This window comes from Megalobrama amblycephala, linkage group LG2, assembly GCF_018812025.1.
Source record: "Megalobrama amblycephala isolate DHTTF-2021 linkage group LG2, ASM1881202v1, whole genome shotgun sequence".
Lineage (NCBI taxonomy): Eukaryota > Metazoa > Chordata > Actinopteri > Cypriniformes > Xenocyprididae > Megalobrama > Megalobrama amblycephala.
Window position 1 is genome coordinate 14,334,939 of NC_063045.1, and position 23,551 is coordinate 14,358,489.

At 38.3% G+C, this 23,551-nt stretch overlaps 1 protein-coding gene across 1 annotated transcript; it reads left to right on the top strand.

Annotated features, from left to right (window-relative positions):
• Positions 1-2,453: 2,453 nt before the first annotated feature.
• vasna (vasorin a) lies at positions 2,454-22,969 on the top strand. Its single transcript, XM_048182932.1, has 2 exons — positions 2,454-2,788; positions 18,920-22,969. The coding sequence occupies exon 2, from the start codon at positions 18,953-18,955 to the stop codon at positions 21,011-21,013; it is 2,061 nt and encodes a 686-aa protein (XP_048038889.1). The 5' UTR covers positions 2,454-2,788; positions 18,920-18,952; the 3' UTR covers positions 21,014-22,969.
• The last annotated feature ends 582 nt before the right edge of the window (positions 22,970-23,551 follow it).

Here is a 23,551-nt window from a genome sequence, read left to right on the forward strand (position 1 = left end):
TCACAGTCATAATGGTTGTGTTTACTCATTGTGAAATGGTCAGAATCATTGCTGACATCCAGTATTAGCTGGTGATATAGATGTTATATTGTTTCTTTACAGTAAATCTGTTGAGATCCAGCAGAGCTTTTATAATTTGAAGGTTTCAAATTATAAAGGTTTCAAATTATAAACACACACAGACATCAAGAATCAGCATATGACCCTCAACAATGGTGACAATCAAAGTGCTTCATGTTGCAGTGCATGATGGGAGCCACCAATCAAAACGCATCCATGGCTCTCATCATGCATTGCTGCATGAATAAATTATGCAGCTGAATTGTCCTGTAATTTTCGTAGATTGTTCATGTTTGCTTTATTTTTCTGTTGTTTTGTTGTGACAGTAGCTTGTTTTGTGATGTTCAAAGTCGATCTGTTTGTCAGTATTTTGTATTTATTTATCGTCACCGTTCTTGAGAATCAGATGCTGATTCTTGATGTCTGTGTGTTTAAACACTGAAGCGTCAGTGCATAATGTATTATTCTTAAAAAAAAGAGAAAAAAAAGGTCTTCCTGCTGTTGGATCTCAAGCTGTAAACTCACAGGACTACAATCATTAACACTAAAGCTACACGTCAAGCACACAGTCAGAGATTTAGACTTTCAGAGTCAGAGAAAATTAATAATAAAAGGTAAAGAGTCAAGAGCCCAACTAAAGCAAACGCTGACCTCTTTCATGGTGACTTGAAATAAAACATTCCATAAATCATTAATTAACACCTTTTTTCTCTCTTTCCTTCAGTGATTCTGCTTATTATCATCAGGTGTCTCCACTAATTGTCAATCATCACTCAATCATCAATCAATTATCAATCAATTATCTCATTAACTTTAACACTGCTTCAGTGTTACTTTTTTAACTCCAGATAAGATGGAGTCATATGTACACTTTGGGTGTTCATTTAACACTGGGCATTTTGCTGTGCTGAATTGAAAGACTTTCCTGCCATCGAGGAGATAGATATAGAGAATGTGAAGCTGCCGTCACGCCGCGTTCAGTTCTAGTCTGGGTTTGTTTATATCACGCTGCCTTTCTGCTAGCGAAGTTAGGGCAGTATTTTTGATTTTCTGTCGCGATTGTGAAAAATGTCGCCATTGTAGGTCATTTATGCTGAATCGAGAATTGCAACAGGAGTTCACATCATCGTTCAAAGAAAAAACTGGACGCTGTAATACAATTGTTGCCTTATACGTGTAAAAACAAACTAAGGGAAGCAGGTTGAGGAGGTGACGGGAAGACGCCGTATATCAAATCTAATAATGTCACTGATTTAACCCACTCCCTATCACTCAATAAAATAATCACATAGCTGAGTGTTTTTGAAAGTGTTGTCTTTGTTGTTGAAGCTTTTTAAACATTTATTTATTTGGACATTTTCTGATGGATGAAGCAGCAGCGCGTGTCACTGTTCTCATGGTAACCAGATCAACATTGTGAAGGGAAAACTACAAAACTGAAGTGAAAACATCAAATTTTTAATTTGATATTTAACTAAGTCAAAAACAAATGAGGTAAGCAGGTATCCATATTCATTTCAGTATCAGCAGACGCAAAACGCTATAAAAGGCGACAACTTTTAAAGTTAAAAAACAATATAAGTTATAAAAAACGGTATAAGTTATGTAAACGATATAAATACCTTCTGGGTTCTCGATTTTATCGATTTGAGCAACCATAAACGACGCAAAATATACGAATTTTGAGTTTTTGATAGGATTCCTATATAGAAAAATCACTCCCTGCCCTCCAGACTCATTTGCGCTGCTGCTGTGACGTCATGTGCAAACAACCTATTCTAATTTAGGGGTTGCACATTTAAAATGGCAGACGGCATTGCAGAGAAGTTCTTTGCCAAGGTCCAGAAAAAATCACAGTTTGACAAGTCAAACCCCCTTTCCAAAACAGCACATGAGCTTATAATAAGCAGACCCTTATCGGTCGTTGATGTGGAAACAAATATAGTTATCGTTATAGTTATCGTTCTTGGTGTGAATGGGCCTTTGACAAACTGATACTTAAAAAAAACCTACTAGCCTAAGCAAGAACAAAACTTACAAAAAATACTTATTAAAATCATAATAGAAAATTACAAATTTTACTAACAACTACACTAAGCATATTGCATATTGTCATGGAATATTCGCGGTCGAAATCCAGTCATTTCAGTCGGAGTTAAAGCCATGCGAATTCACCGCGTTGATCAACAGAAAGCTGCTTGGAATTGAGTTCACTACTGTGCAGCAGTAGGCCTACTTCATACATACATTGCTGCACTACTGACAACAGACAATGGACCTTTTGTGACCGCACCGTACGACATAGAATATTATAATATTCCATTCCAAACTGTATACGGCACAGTGTACTGCACGTGCATACTACATTTCTTGTGGAGTAGTACGGAATTAGGACATACCCCTTATTGCCACAGCCCGGCGACGGAGAGTTGTGTCAAGCCTGAAAAATTTTGCTCCTCCTTCCTAAAACTCTGGAGGTGTTACGCTCCTGCCATTCAGTAAAAACACCATCGTGTTCCTAAAGTTCAGACGTCTGGCTGGACGCAACCTGCACGGATCGGGGAGACTCCGTATGTTCACTGCATATGATGTGTGTCAAAGCTTGCCTTCAGGAGAAATTATTCCTGCTTAGGGAATGACCACAAGGGTTTTGAGCTTCATTCTTTTATTTCGTGGTCTCTTGTGGATAAAACAACGCGCGCTTGCTTAACGTTTCGAAGTTTTACAGGTAAGCAGTGCAAATAATTATTTCTGGATTGCTACTCGCTGAACATGCAAGAATGTAAACATAAAAAAACTTTAATGATTATGGTTGCACAAAACATTTCAGCGCGCAACACTGAAAATGGTTACACATGTCTAGAGAGAAATAAAATAATAATCAGAAATTAGTTTTAATTCTGGAATTTAGTTTACTTTTGTTGTGGAAACAATACAAGCTGGTAGTGAATTGTTAAAATTGAATAGACTTTGAATAGTACTTTGAATAGAATTGTTAAAACTTTAATCTACCTGTGCTTTTTCCTGGTCTCGTGAGCTCAGTATACTTTCATTAAAAAGCATGTCTGTTTTAAAATCATGCGCTTAGTACCAGGTAACCCAAGTCAATATATCATTGTGCAAGGACTGCTTGGTTTACGCTAATGGTTGTTAATTATCCATTCTTCTGTTTATCTCATTATCCCGCGGCAGCCGGCAGAACATAAACAAAACGATACATAACTAATGAGATAAATCATAATAGTGAGTTTTGGGGGACTGACATCCTTAATTACGCTTTTAAATTGTTTTTTTACCCACGTGCATGTCAAATACACCACTATGTTCTTTTAAACAACAAAGTTAAATTGAAAGTTAGTCGCGTTCGCCTGAGGAGATTTAAGATTTGTAACGTTTCAGTAGCCTATCGGTCGCACAAATATATCACACAAGCACAAGAAATTATTACGCAAGACAAGCATCACCAGCACAATCGAGCAATCTGCTGACAGGGATTCCTTTATAAAGGTATTTGGCTACCGTATCCTTTGTTATCAAGTTGATGTATTTAGCACCACTGTTGTGAGAGTTAATATAAAATATCAAAGGGTTAAACATAGTTTTTACTTTAACATTATTGCTGGATTATGGTAACTCGTTTGTGATTGCGTTATTCTCACGTGTGCTCAATGCATACAGTATGCTGTCAATTGCAAAGCCCTAGTCCTAATATTGTCCCTGTAATGTCATTAAACATCCATTCGCTTTCTCCCTTTCTGAGTGGTTCTCAGGTGTATATTAGTTTAGTTGCACAGGGCGTAAAGAAGATTATGCTCAGTTATTCCAGCTTTTAAACCCATTATTTTCGTTGCTTCAAAGAAATCTCAACAGTTGAGGAGAAAGGTTTTGTGGAGGACTCTATTAAGAAGTACTTTGGAGCAAGGGTTGAGTGACATGCTGAGATTTTGGCCATTCATTTTAGTGATTCTGAATAGGTTTGGAAATCCTCCTCAGCTGTATGCCTCTTTTCTCTGCTCAGTGGTTGGTAAGAAGTCTGGCAGAGATGTTAAAATGGACACAACCTTTATATACCACTAGATTATCACAACATATGAGGTGGTGTAGCAACTGTTAAGTTATTCAGGTTTTAGAATACACTCTTTAAAAATTAAGGTGCCGTAGAAGAACCATTTTGGGTCCCTCAAAGAACCTTTCAATGGACAGACCTCAAAAGAACCACTTTTTCCATATTGTGAAGAACATTTTAATCATCTGAAGAACGTTTTTCCACTATATTGTGCAATGGAAAGGTTCTACCATAGCAATATAGAACCCTTTTTAAAGTGTGTACAGGACTTTTGCTTTTTATTCTTTAATAAGTCCTTTAGAAAACCATATTTTACTGGCAGGAACATAGAAACCAATATACTGGACTGAAGTTTAATCTTGTTTAATCTTTAAAGAACATCTCATGGTCTTTACATACTCTTCAGGAGAACCTGAGAGGTTGAGAATGCTTTGAAGAACCTTTAATGTTGGTAGTGTAGAGATGAAGTTTCAATAGCTTTGCAGATTGCATAACCATATTTTCATTCTGCACTCAACTAACCCTTTGAGCAGCAAACCCACGTTATTATTTGTTTGTTTAATAAAATATTGTTTATGAATGACGTCAAAGCAGACAAGAACCCAGCTGCGAGGTAAATCTGACCCGTCATTAGTAATCTGGGTCGCATTCCTTATATAATTTTTGATAATAACTGTAGTAAGCATGTTAACAAGTTTTTCTCGTTTTGTTTCGGTCAGAGTTAGAGATCAGCTGGCAGTCTGCCAGTCATCGTTCGGGAGAGGCAAACACAGAGGGGGCACTTAGGCTATGAAGGAGGGACAAGCGTATGAGAAAAGCAAAGATAGAGATACAGAAGGAGAGCCAGCAAAAAGCACAGGCAAACATTCCTGACACGGTGTCTCAGCAATTTAATTAAAGGGACTAGTGGGATGTTAGAGTCGGCATTCGAAGGTGATGGCTTAACCCCCCCTGGCCAGGCTTGGACTAATCCCAAGGGTCAGCTAATAAGTGCTCGGGTCATGCCACCATGACAACTAAATAGGGGAGTATCTCAGATAGAGCTTCCCAGTCACAGTTAATAACTGCATGATGGACGTTAAGACACAGTGAGCAGGAATAAGTGTGTGCAGATGCTGAGTGAAGAACGGCCTTATAGTCTGAGGTAGAGTCAAGTGTCTGACATCTGAAGATTATTTAGTTAGAAGCACTTTGATTGTAAAGACTGGGGCTTTTGTTGTCTTGACTACGATGGCTGTTGTTAAAGGTCAGATGGAAACTCTAGAAATCTGTCGCTTGTTTGGATTATACTGATCACTCAAAATCACGAAAATCTGTTGCAGTAGTGACTGCCAAAGCATGAGCCCTCCTCCTAAGACGAGGGATTTGATTTTCCTTTGGTTTCTTCCTCCTTGAAGTGTTGACTATACAAAGGATTGCAATACAGGAGCATTAAAGATGACACAATGGAACAACATGCAACCTTATTAGTGTCAGAGAGCTTGGAACAATTTCAATGTCTGTCATTCAAAAGTTTGATGTATTTCCTGACCCTTTGATTAAATATTTTGGCTAATGTCATTATGCTTTCAGCTACCGTTCAAATATTCATGTGTGATGTTTGCAGAAAAAAATATATCAGAATTAGGATAATTAGTCTTTCAGGAAAACAACCAGAAACAAGCATGAAAAAATAATAATTATATACAAGAATGTTTGAATATTCATTCTGGAATCCATACAGGAGAGAATTTCCATATTCTCCACAATCTGTAGGTTGAAAATTTAATCTTTTTTATGATTCAATAACTAAAAGTAACAATGTTACTAACCAATCTACCTTTAGCATGAGATGCATTATAGTAAAACATTCGTTTAAATGTTGCTATTCAAATGTTGTAGCTAGCTACTTTTTTTTAACAAGAATAGCTTGAGAGTAGTTTAAGTACTTTGAATTATGGGCTGTTTCAAAACAGCTTCCCCAGAACTGCTGACAAGAGATAAGGAAGACTGGTGAAGAAAAGCTCAAATACTGTATTATCTCATGGTTTAGCTTTTAGGATTTTTTATGTATGTTCTGTCGTGGTGTCCACTTGTAAAAACACAGTTTAGATTGCAACCCTGCTGTGTGTATGATCTTGAGCGGAGTGAAGGCAAGAACCAATGCCAAGAGCAACAAAGAAATATAAACACGCAGATAAATCATAACAGAGGTCAGAAAATGTTAGAAATAAGCATGAATAAGATTGGATGCAATACTAAATATGTTCTCCTATCCTAGCTTAATATGCAGCAGAGACTACTATACAAAAGCAATTCATTGGTTGAATCCCCTGAAAGTGTAAACACTGTGGCGCTTTCAAAACATTACTTTTTTTTTTCTTTTTCTTTTTTTTTTGTGCATACCGACCAACAGCACATAGCAACACTATCTCAACCAATACTATGAATTTGAGGCAGGGCTATCTGTTTATCCAGCCAATAGAAGATAAAATGAGTGCAACCTGTTTGGAAACAATCATTATTTGGCTATTTTTGGGAAAAATTCAACTTTAAGGATACAAACTGCATATAAAAAATCCCAGGTGCACTAAGAACATCTCTTCCACACTCGTTTTTTCTTTCTGAATGTGAGCTGTAACATCTTGTTATTTGCTTGAGGACAGAGTTATGTCCTTTGGCTGCATCTGTTGGGTGGTGTTCAGGTTTTCACAAGTCAAGAACAGCAAACATCCGTCTACCTTCCTTCAAACGCAGGCGCTCAGGAGAGCACTGTTTGATCAAAGGGATCTGCTTCTCTGATTACTTTGGCTGATACCTGAGTTATATTAAGGCTGTAACAGTAAGTTCTTACAAAACATGCGCATGTGACTGACTGAAGAAAGAAAACTGAAGACTGGAATCATTTACTCTCTTCTGTGTCACATGATCCTTCAATGTTAATTTTAGGGTGAACTATCCCTTTAAGATGTAAATGACATCTGTTATTATTGGCTAATCAATGTGCATATTCATACAGCAAAGCAACTTGAGAACACTGGAAAAGTTACACTGAGGCTACATTAACACCGCGAGCCTTAATGCTCAATTTCGATTTCTGCTCAGATCTGATTTTTTTGTCTAGCTGTTTACATTGTTGTTTCAAATGTGGCCAATATCAGACTTCCAGTGTGAACAGATCATGGTTCTGAACTGGACTGCATGCGCAAAAGGACGATACAAATGGGTTTACCAGGTTTTTACCACAAAATCCACTCAATTGTTTCTCAAAACTAGTCCAAAACTAGCCCAATCGCGTTCTGTGGAGTAAAATCACATTTCGGAGGTTAAATATCGAATTAGTGCTGTTGCTTCAACCCATGGAGTTGCAAAACAACCCGCGGCAACAGTGAAAAAGGAACCCGATTTTTCAGGAAAATCGCAGACTTGGTATCACACACAGCGCAATGATACGAGTCCTCATGTTTTGCTTGTATTATAGAGTTGTCTCTGTAATACTTACGAGTTCTGACACATCACAGCCCTTCTACTGACTACCTTTTGCAACTGTTTTGATAACGTTGTGTTTATAAAATCTTTGAAAGGTGCCGAAGAACATGTTTTCAAAAGATGTAATATAAGTCTGATGTAATATAAGTGTCCCCTGGATGTGTCTGTGAAGTTTCAGCTCAAAATACCCCATAGTTTTTTTTTGTTTTGTTTTTTTTAACTGCCAATCATTATAAATGCACCGATTCAGGGTACGCGGCCCCTTTAAATCTCGTGCTCCACACCCCAAGAGCTCGCGCTTGCCTTAAACACCATAAACAAAGTTCACACAGCTAATATAACCCTCAAAATGGATCTTTACAAAGTGTTCGCCATGCAACATGTCTAATCGCGTAAGTACAGTGTTTATTTGGATGTTTACATTTGATTCTGAATGAGTTTGATAGTACTCCGTGGCTAAAGCTAACATTACACACTGTTGGAGAGATTTATAAAGAATTAAGTTGTGAATACAGTAAGAAACAATGGTAATTTTAACCACATTTAACAGTACATTAGCAACATGCTAACGAAACATTTAGAAAGACAATTTACAACCATCACTAAAAATATCATGATATCAATGATCATGTCAGTTATTATTGCTCCATCTGCCATTTTTCGCTATTGTCCTTGCTTGCTTACCTAGTCTGATGATTCAGCTGTGCACATCCAGACGTCCTGCCCTTGTGTAATGTATTGAACATGAGCTGGCATATGCAAATATTGGGGGCGTACATATTAATGATCCCGACTGTTACGTAACAGTCGGTGTTATGTTGAGATTCGCCTGTTCTTCGAAGGTCTTTTAAACAAATGAGATTTATAGAAGAAGGAGGAAACAATGGAGTTTGAGACTCACTGTATGTCATTTCCATGTACTGAACTCTTGTTATTCAACTATGCCGAGGTAAATTCAATTTTTGAATCTAGGGCACCTTGAATAGACTCCCATGAGTGCAAAATGGTGACGAATGTTGATCTCAAGTGATGTAAAAATCGCATTAATTTTCCGATATGACTGTACACACTGCAGTCGCATTTCAAATCATCTGACCTGTATTGGATTTAGCACCACTTATGGAAGTGGCACAAATCGGAATTGAAAAGATCAGATTTTGTACTGTTCACACTGTCATGGGGAAAACGGATACGAGTCACATGTGGGGAAAAAAAAATCAGATTTGGGCCACCTTTACCTGCAGTGTGAATGTAGCCTAATGCATTAATTCTGGCTGCACACACTTAAATCGATCAGTGACACAACTGAACTGTCTCAGAACAAATTCATCAGCAGACTGCCAGGATGGGATTAGATAAGCCTCTAAAACACACACACTGTCTTTCATCGCTTTTCAGTGAGCTGTAACAGTACACAAACAGAGCAGTGTGTTGGAGAGTGATGGAGAACTTCCCTAGTATTTAGTTACTTTAGCCACACTTGCACCATGTCTACACTTAATGTCATTCGGAGGAGGTAAATATACTCTAAGAGGGCCTCAATGTCACAAACAGGTCGGGACAGGCAACCAGAGAAACTGATTTGGTCTTGTTCCAGCATACCTCGTCATCACTGGAGGTGAACCGACATCCGTTTATTTGTTTTAATAGGCTGTGGGTTGTAAATAGATCCGCTGCGTAATTTGGGGCTGAGGTGTTGAGCTCTAAACAGTGCTTTACACACATTTTTTTAGTATCTTGATTCTTAGTTTGTCTCCCCTTTGCTTTAAAGGCAGCCTCGCATGAGTTGCATGAACACAGTTTTGTCAATGTGTAAAACCTGATGATCATCTAAAGAGCATCTTGTGTTTCAGTGGAAATCTGACCTTTTCAACAAAGGAGATCACATGCTCAGTGTCACAAATATAATTATTTGATTAATGGCCAAGAAATTGTGCAGAATCTTGGTCTGACAGACTGAAGTCTTTAGAGTCCCTGACACAGAAAACACTCAAGCTGACACAGCTGGTCAGAAGACAGGACACCCCCTGCGGGGCAAGAAGGGGGCGGCGGGGCAAGTTGTTCCAGCATGTCCCAGCCGTGAGTTCTCTCTCTCTTGTGCTCCATTCAATTTAATTGACTTTAAACTCCAGGTACATTTCATTCATATTAAAATTCAGATCAATTCAATGTACTTAATTTGCATGATTATTTCCAATACTTTTGATCAATTTAAAGGGTTAGTTCACCCAAAAATGAAAATTCTGTCATTAATTACTCATCCTCATGTCGTTCCAAACCCATAAGAATTTTGTTCATCTTCGGAGCACAAATGAAGATCTTTTTGATGAAATCTGAGAGATTTCTGTCCCTCTGTTGACATCTACGCAACTACCACTTTGACGCTTCAAAAAGTTCCAAATTTTCTGAAGAGACTCGATCGCTTTATATGATGAACAGATTTAATTTTGTCTTTTATTCACATATAAACCTTGATCAGATAACATAAACAAGCTCAACCAAACCGCTTGATCCAAGAGAAACCTCATTGGTTAATGCAGAAGCTCAAACTTGCTGCATAAAGGCCCTTGTGAAATTCGGCACGAATTTTCGACATCAGATTTACATCAGATTTACACCGGAGCAACTGCTGTTGCACAGAAGGGCGAGAATGGTGCCATTCTTTTGAAAACTAGTGTAAACAAACACAGAAGAAGAGTATCCAGGAGGAGATTATTGTTGGTATTTGAGAACAGATTTATTCTCACATGTTCTTTATACAGAATATAATTTCTAGTCATTTTCCACTGAATTCCACTGATCACTGTCCGTTTTCTTCCATGTGCGCGAGTGTTACGATTATGAGAGCACGTTTTGGATCTGTCAGTCATGTAATCATATCTCCTGCTCTTCCGTATATAAAATCGAGAGAAACGTTTTTCTACAGATGAAATATGAAGGCAAATAGACATATGATTTTGGCGATATGTTTTAGCTCCATCTGTATACATCTGCTATGGGTAATTCATGATTTGTACAGCAGCAGCATGTCTTACTTGCTCACAGCAGCGTGTCGTTTATGTATCGGCAGTAGCCGTAAGTCCCGTACTTGCTCTGCAGCAGCAGCAATAACCAACAACAGCAGCAGCGTAGCAGATCCGTCTCACCAAGACCAAACATCAACATTATCATATCCATTATCATGCTAAACACTTCAAGAGTTGTCAAGACAGAAGTTTAGTTCAATTCACTTGTCATTTACATTCATTATATTGAAATTAAAACTTACATTGATTTGATTTTGCTTATTGAAAACATTTCACTCCCACTTGCCTAATTCAATTTGTGTTCAGATCCAATTCAGATTAATTTAATTGACTGTACTCTATTGCCATGAGTGTTTTTCATGCAGTAGTTTTTTAATCACTTAATTCAGTTCAGTTCACTTCTCAATCACATCAGTTTCAAATTCAAATGAACGTTTTCCACAATCATTTTTATTGTTTACTCTGATCTAGCTCAGTTCAATTCACATTCAACTTCAGGTTCACTGAATTTATTTCTGAATTTAATAATTCTTATGCAAATTCAAATGTACTTAATTGGCATGACCATGCAAATTCTCTCCCTTTCACTCAGTTAATTTCAATTCGCATTCAGTTCATATTTAAATCCTAATTAATTTAATTGTTTTCATGCAATTTTTTTCACTGATTAATTTAGTTGAATTCACTTTTCATTGACATTCATCAGTTTCGTATTCAAATTCAAATGTTTTCCATGCAATCGTTTTTATGGTTAACTCGGTTTTTTGTGTTTTCTCTGTCAGTTCAATTCAATTCAATTCAATTCACATTTGTCTTCAGGTTCACATTCGATTCATATTCATATTTAAAAGAATTCAATGTATGGTAGCAATGTATGGAAAGACTGTTTTCCAATCAATAGTTTTTGGTTTTATATTGGTTTCTTTCTAGTTCTCTTTCTCTGGCTCAGATGCTGTGCAATATTAGTAAACGTGTGATAAGGTCTACTGAACTTTTTGCCTGCAGACCAGTTTTAAACATCATTTAACTCTCAGGGTTAGCTCTTTGACTGACACTAGTGCCTAAAATCTGTGTACTTGCGTATGAGTCATGGTATTAAGATCTATGACATCAGGCCAACAACGTTTTTCATTTTTTTGACACCCATTATGTGTTACGTACATTGAATAACAATAAAGAGCGTGCTAACTTGAATAACTTGCTGCTTGAATGTGTTTAACAGGTGTATGAGTTTTCACCTTGGACAGATAAATACATTCATATGGTGTGTGTGTGTGTGTGTGTTTGTTTTTCTTTGAGAGATGTGAAAGCTGTTATGTTTCACTCTATTACACACTGATTTGGTCTGAAAGTAAGCCAAAAAAACAAAGCTTAAAATACTAGGAACCTGTCCTGAACCAACTAAACCTGCAGAGAGAGGGAAAGAGACATGTATAGACAAGAACAAACAGTTCTCTGCTTCTCACTTAATGTATCACCTAACAATGCAAATCCAGTTTGCCCTTTATAGTAAACAGACAATGGATTAATTGCACATTTTATTAGTACAATATTAGCGAGAAAATTTTAAGGCCACATTCACACAGCAGCAGAATACGGTTGTGAGTCCTGTATTTGAGTCCTTAATACGGTTACGTTCACACACAGTTCATTTATTTACAGGAGTGACAACGCATTCCGTAACCGAACTCACACCTGTAAATTTTCAGGACTCACAACCGCATTCTCGGAAAACCCGTGCAATGTGAAGGGAACTGGACTGGACAATTAGTTTTTCTGTGCTGAACAAACACATCTACCATTTGTTGTGGGTTTCATGTTTGTTTAGAGTTTTGTGTTCTACGCACGACTTAACTACGCCGTTCTCCACCAGATATAAACTCTGCTGTTGGTTAATAAAGATTTGACAGATGAACTTGCAGCTTGACTGGACTCTTGTTGTGTTAAAAGTAATAAGACTTTTCAGTTTTATGGACGTCACCGTATTTTATATTACTTTGGTAACTGGTAAGAGAATACTGGCTTGAATCCTGTTGCACGTTCATACCAAGTGTGCCGCACAAGTCCTGAAAACTGAAGCCAAAATATTTCGATCACCCCCAGGTGGCTGGATGCAGAATAGCTGATAAACCCCGCCCTCTCCGTGTAATTTAATGGGACGCGAGACAAACTAAACAATCAAATTACACTTCAAATACATTTTTTCCAAAGATGGTTTCTGTCATTTTATGTAGTTTTATCACGCTGATGTTCGTTTTTTAAATAAGTTTGGTTTTAGTTAGTTATTGATGCTATAAAATGGGTGTTTGACATCATGATTGACAGATGACACTGACAGCTTCTCTGAGTGAAGTAGTCATGAGACACCAACAGACTTTTTTCTGGATTTTCGAGAGGAGATTGGAGCTTTAACTTTAATTTCTACATTTCCATAACTGTTTATTTCACACCGACTGTTTATTTAACAGTGAGTTGTTCTGCAGTAAACTGTACTATCCGATTCTGCGGAAATATGGGTGGGGCCTTGATAGCACGGCTCAACATCACACCAAAGACTACAGAATAACACAAGACGTCACTTATATTGTTTTGAATGGGAGAAAGTGTAACGCGCAATATGGCGGAATAAGTCCCGCCTTCAAAATAAGAGCCAATCGCCGACTGGTAGAGTCATCACGTCACTGCAGCGGCCGTTAGAAGCACTGGTTTCTATGGAAACAGTCAGACGTGCGCATTTAGGTCTGCGCATGCGCATTAGCTTGATCCAGCCTAAAAAATACTTTTTTTTTTTTGTCATGATTTGAGCATTTGGAAAAAAAATTATGAGACAGTTGTTGTCAGATTTCATTGGTGATTTCAAATATGAAATTTAATCGAAAGCTTGGCAAACAGCTTTAGAGAATTTGATGTTTCCCCATTCAAAGAGATAGGAGCTGCATGGATGCCCAGGATGCCTGAGAGGCGTTTCAAAGATGGCCACCGAGTGAAATTACTTGTCTTAAAGAGACTTTGATCACACTCACTACTGCTCGGGTCCAACGTGTTAGTGCCATATTTGGACATTGTCGGCTTCGCTTATCTACAACAGAAGATAGTGAAGGTGCGTTGTCCATATTTTTTACAGTCTGTGGTTCATACAGACAGTAGGGACTTTAAGCTACAGCTTCTGATGGAATGGCAACTGTGACTGGAAATAAATTATTAGCTGCGGTAGTCAAAGAACGCAAAAATCACTAAGCAACAATGACGAAGACATAGTAATGGATCATTTCAAACATTTAAAAAAAATAATAATTTAAAAAAGCAAGAAGAAGGGTTGCTTTTGGCATTAAATGATATTCAGATGTAATTAAAATAAAACATACCATTTACTTATCTAATCTGTCATGTATTAACATATTTGAAGTAAATTTATCTTGTTTTTTATTTTTTTATTGGACAACTGTTTTTTTTTTTTTTTTAAGTGCATAATCATGTGTAGAGAGGTAGAGAGCGAATATGAATCATGCACACACAATGCCATGGCTGCAGATTATGCCACCTGACAGCATGCTAGTCATAGCAGCACCATATTGCGGGTAATCCAGTCGCAAACACTCTTTTCAATTGCAGCCCTTCAGAAAAATATGTGCAGGACAAAAGAACACCAAAATGACATCTTTCTTCAACACACCCATCGTAAAATACTTCTCGTACCAGAAATGCTGAAGTTGACCACGCATAGTTTTTACATCCATGATAGATAGATAGGTAGATAGATACATAGATAGATAGATAGATAGTTACCACATTTGTAACAGTATATGACAGGCTGGCGTGTGTCAGAGGCATCTGTAAGTTGGTCTACTTTGGTCTTTTGTCTTGTTCAGTTTCTCATGTTTCACACAGAAATGCGGTGTCTCCCCGTGCCCATGGATAGCAGGTGTGCACATGCACATAGAGTAGATTGTAACTTGAACTGCCTGCAGCCCCTGGGCAAAGCTGGGGGAGGATGTTATACCTTTATTGCACCTAGTCTGGTTTAAGACACTATCCACCTTTTTAGTGTCTTCTGTGTCTTTTTGAGAGAGGTTTTGTCTGGAGGGCATGAAGTGTGTATGTGTTTGTACTAATGCTATGGCTGAAACTACTTGTTGAGTGGACCTAATTATGCTTATCTAATAACAATCCAAAGAAATCGGAACCTAAAATTTGGGTTCTTGTCTTTGTAACAATTATTAACACTGTATAGGTTATTTTCTTTTTGCAGAGCCTAAAGTTTACAGTAGATTAACCCTCTTCATTTTTGGGTTGGAGATTATATTTCAGCATAAGACTTCAAAGTACTTTATTCCTGGTCTTATTGTGTTATTTTTCATCAATAGAATTAGTTTAGATAATATGACAATTATTTAATAATTTATAATATATGCACAAAATAATTATATGTTAGTATAACTTGCTCTGAAACAACTTTCTTTTTCTGCTGATGTCATCTAGGCCGTGCATTCTATTGGTTAATGTTAAAAATGTAAAATAGCTTAAAAAAAGATACTGAATGTAATGCCACTTTTCATGTTTCAATCAATTCCCAGTGGATAAAATCCAAAAAAAGATGGTTTGCGAATGCAGAGAATTGTTGACATACAGTAAGAGTGTAGTGTTATAGCATGAATGTGGATAGCAGAGCTCAGAAAATTTAGTCTTGGAACAAATGCATAAGAAATACTTTAGTTCATATTTAGGGTACGTTTACATGACGACGATATACTTAAAACTGAGTTTTTCCTTTTGAGTTTTGCGTGTACAGACGACACCATTGTCAAAATATCCCCATTCATACGAATCCGTGAAAATGACTAAAAAAGCTGTATTCTGCTGGCAGGCCATTAGATGGCGATGAAACACTATAGATTGAACATGTAATGCGCATGTGCATGACGTCATCGTTTTCACAGGTATGCGTTTTTGTTGTTTACACGGAGACTGTTTTCAGAAACTTGCGCTTTGAAACCCGTTTTCAAAAGTTTGCATTTTCAGGCCACCAAAACGCCGTTGTCGTGTAAATGAACAGCCAAAATGCATAAAAAGTTTTCAGTTTTTATTTGAAAACTGTATCATGTAAACGGCCCCTTAGTTCATATTTAGATCTGACTGCAGAAATCTTGATGAATCTGAACACAGAGATATTGTTGAAGAGGTGAGATTCCTAGTAAAAACAAAAATGGACACAAGCAAAAGTCTCCATTTGCTCTCCATTTTAATTGTATTGATGTCTAAGAGAGAAACAATGAAGATACTAAAGAGTTATTGATTTTAGTGCTAGTCGAATGGGCTTTAGCTCTGTTTTAAAAGCTTCTGTTGTGGTTGAAGTGAAGCATAAGGAAAATCCCAGATAAATCTGTTTCATATTTTAAATCAGCCACATGCTCATGAGCTTGATTCAAGCATGTGTAAACAAAAACAGTCGCTTACGGGCATGTACACACTTGCACAGAATCCATATTTAAGTGCAGATGTCTGTTTCTCCTTTGGCTTCCTCTCTGAAATCCTCCCCCTACACTAATCACAAAACAGTTACTTAATGGGAGCGCGCTGTCACCCGAAGAGACCGACCAAATGCATTCTGGGTAACACAATCCAGCTGTCCTCAGGAGTTGCTGACGGAAATGTGTATTTATCTGTGTGTGAATATGTGCGTCTGGCTGTGTGTAATTTCAGGACAGTAGTGATGTATGTTACTCAAAGAAACACACACTTGCACCTCTGTACTAGTAAATGTTAAACTATGTATGTGTCACTTATATTGAAACTGTAGCTTTTTAAGCTAAATTTACAAAAGGTCACCTGCAACAGTCAAGTCACCTTTTTAACAGTAGCGTGTGGTGGTGTCGCTAAATATCTATTAACATAAATAGTTCTATTTGACAATGTACTAACATTCAGTTACTAAATACATGAAAATTAATAAGGCAATATCTTTAAAAACGTAACTATCAGTATTTATTCTTTTCATGTTTTATACTTGAACAAATAGGCTACATTTACATAAATACAACCAGTAAAACTACCAAAACCCTTATTTCATCAATGACTAAGATTAAGATCACTCTGATGTGTGACCAATAAAGGGAACAAAAGGTGTGTTGGTGGCGTTCAGCTCTGCTTCACCTGTGACCTCCTTCTGCTCCTCATGCCACCCTCGTCAAACCTGTTTTTCACGCAATCGGTTGTGACAGAAGCTTGGCAAACAAGTGCATGAACCCTGAAACAAATACAGAGAGAGTGAGAGAGAAAAATGTCAAACCCTCTGGAGGCCCCATACCTCCCTGTGATGAAGATGGATTTTTAGGGTTATTGCAAAATTCCTGCCATGCCGGTGGGATTGTACATATGCCAGAGAAAAAGGGAGAATGGAAGGAGGGCAAAATGAAAGGTAGCAACCTGCTCTAGTTTCTGTCAAAAGTCAAGCAACCTGCAGAGGGTCCAAACACAATGTTATAGCTAAAACACAGTTGGTAATATATCAAAACTAAATATACATAAGATAAGATGGATAGGGAAACCAAAGGATTATCAGGCTAACATGAAACTAATTGAGCAAAATTGAATGTCACAAAGCAGGTAAATTCATACACTATTCACTTTTGGAACATGGTAGCTGGTTTCTAGCTTGTAGATACTGTAGATTGTACCAGCAACACACTACCTGGTCATATACTGTAGGTGGTCAAGCTAATCTTTGGAAAGTGTTGCATGGCTGACCAACCAATGACTATCTTGAACCAGAGATGCAACTGAGTCAAACAGTCTTCTTCAAAGTTAACATTATCAGACCAGATTAAAACAAATTTGAGCAAATATAATCACAGGACTATGAGCAAACAATCACAAGCCTTCCTAATAGCAAGCCATTGGCCTTCAAGGGGAAGAGGGAATGAAAAAAGATAAATGGTTGATGTGAGAAAGGGTCTCACAAAAGGGAACTCGGACAGAAAAAAAGGATGAAAAGAGTGAGTGTACCTGCCAAATGAATGGTTGTTCATCTGCCTCAATAGACTGGCCCTTTAGTGATCAGGACTCTTGTTGGAACAGTAAACTATTCTTTGTACTCACAAACATACACATTGTTACCTCAGCGGAGGAGAAGATGGGAGGCTTGGTCTAGCTATTTGTTCATTAGGAAATCAAAGACATCTGAGAGATTCTTGAACAACCAGACACATACAAAATGACACAAGGACTTTAATTGAAAATTAAGAGGCTTAAAACCACTACACTTCACTTTTAAATAGCTACTTATTCTCAGACATTCTTAGTTGTGTCAGTGAAGAGTCGAGACACTGGGTGGGCTCCTCTAAGGGCACATTCTGGGATGAGGTTTACACTTTCTGAGATGAACTCATTAAGCAAACAGTGGAAAGAGTGAAACTAAATGAAAGGCAGGTCAACAGACATTCGGTCAACTGGGCCATATACCACAGCCATTGTTGGATGATCTCAGAAAATGCAGGAAAATAACGATAAAAGTTCCTCAGCCAGACAATGAAACAAGGTTCAATTATAGTGCATAAGTCATCAGAGGAGTCATGTGCCCATTTATTCAATTTTACCAAGGAGTGGCCATTCTGACTCATTCAGAACACATTTACTGAATAATTGAAGTTATTAAGAATATTTTATTAATAAGCAATACAATACAATGTAGTAAATGGGTGATTTCTGCCACAGTATTTCATACCATTTCATTGGGTCAATTCTGGTCATCACAACAAATAGTTAGTCAACATTACTCTGCCCTGCTGTGGTTTTTGTTTTCTCTGTGTAGGGATGGAGTTTCAAAGCCTTGACAAAACTTCAGACATGCCTGTTTCTGTTTGTATGAATAAGTCATGTAATGCAATTGTTCAAAACTGGTTTTGCTTGAGGATCCAAACTTTACATTATACACAGTCCCAACAAAAGAACCAAAATGGTTTAGCAGACAGAAACAGACAAAAAATTCTTTAAAAAAGGCTGAACATCAAACAATTAAGTTTATTAATATTACACTGAACGTTATTAATATTACACTAGGATGTCCAATCCTGCTCCATGTCCTGCAGAGTTTAGCTCCAAACTGCTCCAACACACCTTACTGATCATTTGCCTTAGAGGTCCTGAAAACTTTGGTTAGCTGTTTCATATGTGTTTATTAATTACAGATGGAGCTAAACTTTGCAGGACACCCATTGTCAAAGGCCCAACAATGTGTAAACACATACAGTATATACAGTAACAAGATTTTAGTTTTGACCTTTTTCTGTTTTTTCTATTGCAGGTTTCAATCACCAAGGCCAGACGCTGATCAACGATGCGGCCATTATCTCCCCTGTCTCATCTCATTTTGTTTCACTTACTGAGTGGATCTCTGAGCACCAGATGTCCTCAAGACTGCTCTTGTAACCCCGGTAGTTCCATCTTCTGTGTCCAGAAGAACTTGATCTACATGCCTCGTGGCCTCCCCTCCTCCACAAAGTACCTCTATGTCTTTCAGAACAACATCAAGACCTTACAAGAGCAGGACTTTGTAGAGCTTAGCGAGCTTGGAATGCTGGACTTGAGTCAGAATGCTCTCAGTGAAATCCCTGATGGGGTTTTCAGCCCACTCTCCTCTCTACTCAACCTGGATCTCTCCTCAAATCGCATTACTCACATTTCCAAAGACAGCTTCACTGGACTGGTCAATCTGGAAAGGCTGTATCTCTACAGCAACCTCATCCACAGCATTCACCCAGCTGCTTTTGAGGGACTGGAGAACCTACTGGAGCTGAAGCTTCAGGGGAATAAAATTAGTGTGTTGCCAGCTCTACGACTACCCAGACTGCTCCACTTGGATCTTAGTTATAATAGTATCCCACCCCTTGGACCTGAAGATTTACAGACACCACACCTTGAGTCTCTTAAAATAGCTGGATTGAAACTGACCAGTCTGGATGAGGAACTGCTAAGGAGCCTGGCAAACCTACATGTTCTGGATGTTTCACAAAATCTGCTTGTAGAGATTCAACCTACACTAAAGGCAATGGGGGGCCTACGAAACCTCAATTTAACTGGGAATCCCTTGGGATCCCTAAAACTAGAAGATTTCCAAAATCTGGTTAATCTGCTAGAGCTCGATTTGAGCAACGTTTATTTGCAAGGCTTCCCCGAGGGTTTCTTCAACCTTTTCCCCAAACTTGAGAAGCTCACTGCAGCAGAAAACCCCTTCAACTGCCTCTGCCCACTGGCCTGGTTCCCAGCATGGCTAAAGGATGCCAATGTAGAGCTTTTAAGGATGGAGGAGACTCGTTGCCACTTTCCACCAATAAACTCAGGAAAGGTTTTGGCAAAGTTGGAGCATAAAGATTTTGGCTGTCCCACAACGACCATTGAGTTAACAAGCGCAGGGACAAGTAGTACTACGGGCAAGCCTACAAACTCCACCACACCATCAGGCACAACACACGCTATTCCCCCGGCTCCACCAAGTGAGATGTCCTCAGCAGACATAGACAGCTTCCCTCTTTCCCAGACCACTGCCTTCCCCAGAAGAATCATAGAAGATTCTGAAGAAGAGGACATTATGTGCCCTTCCAATATCTGTCTAAATGGTGGAACATGCATATTTAACTCAAATGGGGTGGTTGTTTGCCTGTGCCCACCTTCAATGTCAGGACTCTACTGTGAGATTCAAAATGAAGCTCTGCTTCCCCCGCCTTCACCTAGAGTTTCTATCGAGACCATTGCTACAGTCCAGCCCAACACAATCAGCTCTATTCACATAACCAGCACTTCAATTTCATTAGACCTTCACCGTTACATCCACACAAGGCCAAATATCCGTGGAATTCGTCTGACTTACCGAAACTTGTCAGGCCCAGACCGGCGGCCATTACAGTTGAATGTGCCTCCAACTTACCCAGAGTACACGCTTAGGGGGCTACAGCCAAATAGCACCTATTCTGTATGTGCTAGCCCTCTGGGAGAGCCGGTCCATGTCTCGGTTAGTGCCTGCATGGAGGCTCGCACAGCAGGAATCCCACCCTCCTCCCATGAGCCTAGCGTTGACAGGACCGAACCTTCTTCCTCTCTCATACCCATTGTGGTAGCTGTGGCAGTGGTGATGGTTGCTGCCATCGTAGCTACTGTTGTGGTCATCCGTCGCAGGAGGAGATCCAAGGCTCCAGTAGATATGGACTTACATGAGACATCCCCTCTGGAGCTGGAAGGAGTGAAAACCAGTCCAGAGAATGGGCTGACACATCCAAAACAACCCGACATCACCCCTTGCCCATCTTTAGCACAAAACACATTGGAATATGAGGCACCTTTAATACAAGGACAGTGTCCAGCCAACAACAATGTAGCTTGTACGAAACCAATGTACGTGTAAAAGCCATATTGGAATTCATACCTCCAGCCCACAGAGGGCGATGTGCTCCATGACTCCTGCGGGCGGGTGCGATGCAGACACTAGATAGACTCTGGTGGGTTGGAGAACATTTTATTGCATCCCAGCCAAACGCTTAAACTGACCGCCAGTATTTAAACCAGTTGCATTTGCCATTGACATTTTTTTTTTTTTACAGATACAATTTAAGTGCCTTTTATAACCAGAAATATCAGACTGAGAATTTCTCTCTAAGAAGTGGCCAGACATTAATGAACACAGTGTTGCTAGGCGGGAAAACAGGTCACTTTAGAGGTAGCTCATTAATTGTGTAGCTGGCTCTGGAAGTGGTAGACAGGAGTCAAACGTTCTTGCCTGGACGCCTGGACTTTTTTTGTCCAGAAAAAAAATTGCACTGATCAGAGACACTGGGACTGTGAGGTGCCTAAAGAAGCTGAAGTGATCAGACTATTAAAAGATGCTTCAAACAAGTTTTATTCAGCATCAAAGCATCCCTCTGTCCCTCTACCCCTCTACCCCATCTGTCCTGCACAGGAGATTTGCTGTGAAACAAACATAATGAAGAGACATTTTTTTTTACTCTGTCTAGTTTACGCTATTTTTTTAAAGTTATGTTATTATATTTTTGTATTTTTAAAGGAATATTTCAGCAAAAATATCAATTCTGTTATGTTGTTCCAAATTTGTATGATTTTCTTCCATGGATCAGTAAAAGACCTATTGCAGAAATAATGTCACATAGGTTATGAAAGACATTATGGTTTGTAAATAACAGAATTGTCATTTTTGCCTGAACCTTTCCTGTAAGTGCCATTTTTTTGTCCCTTTTCATGTTTAGTTGTTGTGTTTGTATTGACTTTTAAACATTAACAAACATTATTTCTCCTTTCCCTTGAGTGCAACAAGTTAAAATGCTTTTACTTCTGAATGAAAACAAACTCACTTAACATGAGTGAAGTGTCCATCCCGCGAATGTCTGACAAAGAAACACTTTGCAAGACTATAAACGCCCGCAGCCATTTTTGACCTCAGACGAATTCCACACTTTAACAAACATACTAGTACTATAAAAGGAGATTGATAACAAACGCTTTTAACAAAGCTGTTTTTTGATGTGCCAGCTTTCTAAAAATGTCCTGTTGTATAATTCAGACTGGGCCCCAAACACAAACTAGGGTAATGCTTCAAAGCCTGGTTTGATGTAGATGTTGTCGAGCTGAACATAGTTTATTCCGTACGATGGAGTAAACTAGGCCAGATGGCTTTGCTCACTTGTTGCAACCAGACTATAAAAATTACAAAAGTGTACAAATGGTACAGTGATGGTATCAGGTGGTAGTATGGTACTTTGATATATACTTGGGTACTGAATTATTCAAAAATACCATGTAAAAAATGTTTAATTTGATTTGTTTAGCCAAATTAGTTGTCTCAGCTTTTAGAAAGGAATATAAAAAGACCCGTGTACAAGGAGACTGATTGCTTTTCTCTGTGAAAGCATAAAAGTGTTCAAGCCAAATGTGTCATTGTGGAATTGCATATTTATGTGCATTATCAGCGCAGTAAAGTTGTGTTAAGAGAAATGGAGCCAGTACTCTAATCCAAAGTGAGGAAAGGTCAATTGTCAAATTCTCCCCACTCTCAGCAGCCCTGCGCCTCATATATCTGTGAGCGTATGCAGTATGTGTGCTGAAGATGTCAGTGTCTAGCACATCCAAACATTTGAACTGGAAAGAGGAACAGCTTTACACAGCATGAGGGGCTTCAAATATTTGAAACATTTTCAAAACTGCTTTCAAGTCCCATGCTTACTTTGGGATGCTTGTTGTTGCTCTCTTTTGTTGTGTGCAAAGCAAAGTCTTCTTTTTTGGATGTAAAAATTTGTACTCTTTGGAAGAAAAATGTGATGTCTGTTAAGAAAATAAAATGGAAAAAACATTCTTCTGTGACTGTTATTCCCAGCTGAAACTTTCTGCTTCTATTTTGTAACAGCATGACCGCAAAGATCTAATTCAATCTATCTTTTCTGAGGCTTTAGTTTAAATCAATATTATATCAATATCAATATCATTTTGAGAATTTTTCAGGATTTATCTACAAATTGAGCTACAACATTCCTTATATACTAACATAGTGTGTGCAAGTGTAGTCAGGGGACCTGTTACCACAACTTAAATAAATGCATGGTTGCAAGTTAAAAATTCAAATTTATCATTTTAATTTAAACTTTTAAGTTGCAAACATTATTTTTTAGAGTTCTATTGACATAATAACGTTGATCATTACATCAACTTAAAGGGTTAGTTCACCCAAAAATGAAAATTCTGTGATTAATTGCTCACCCTCATGTCGTTCCACACCCATAAGACCTTTGTTCATCTTCGGAACACAAATTAAGATATTGTTGATAAAATCTGGTGGCTCAGTGAGGCCAGAAAAGCCCAGAAAGCTACTGAAGACTTATTTAAAACAGTTAATGTGACTACAGTGGTTCAACCTTAATGCTATGAAGCGGCGAGA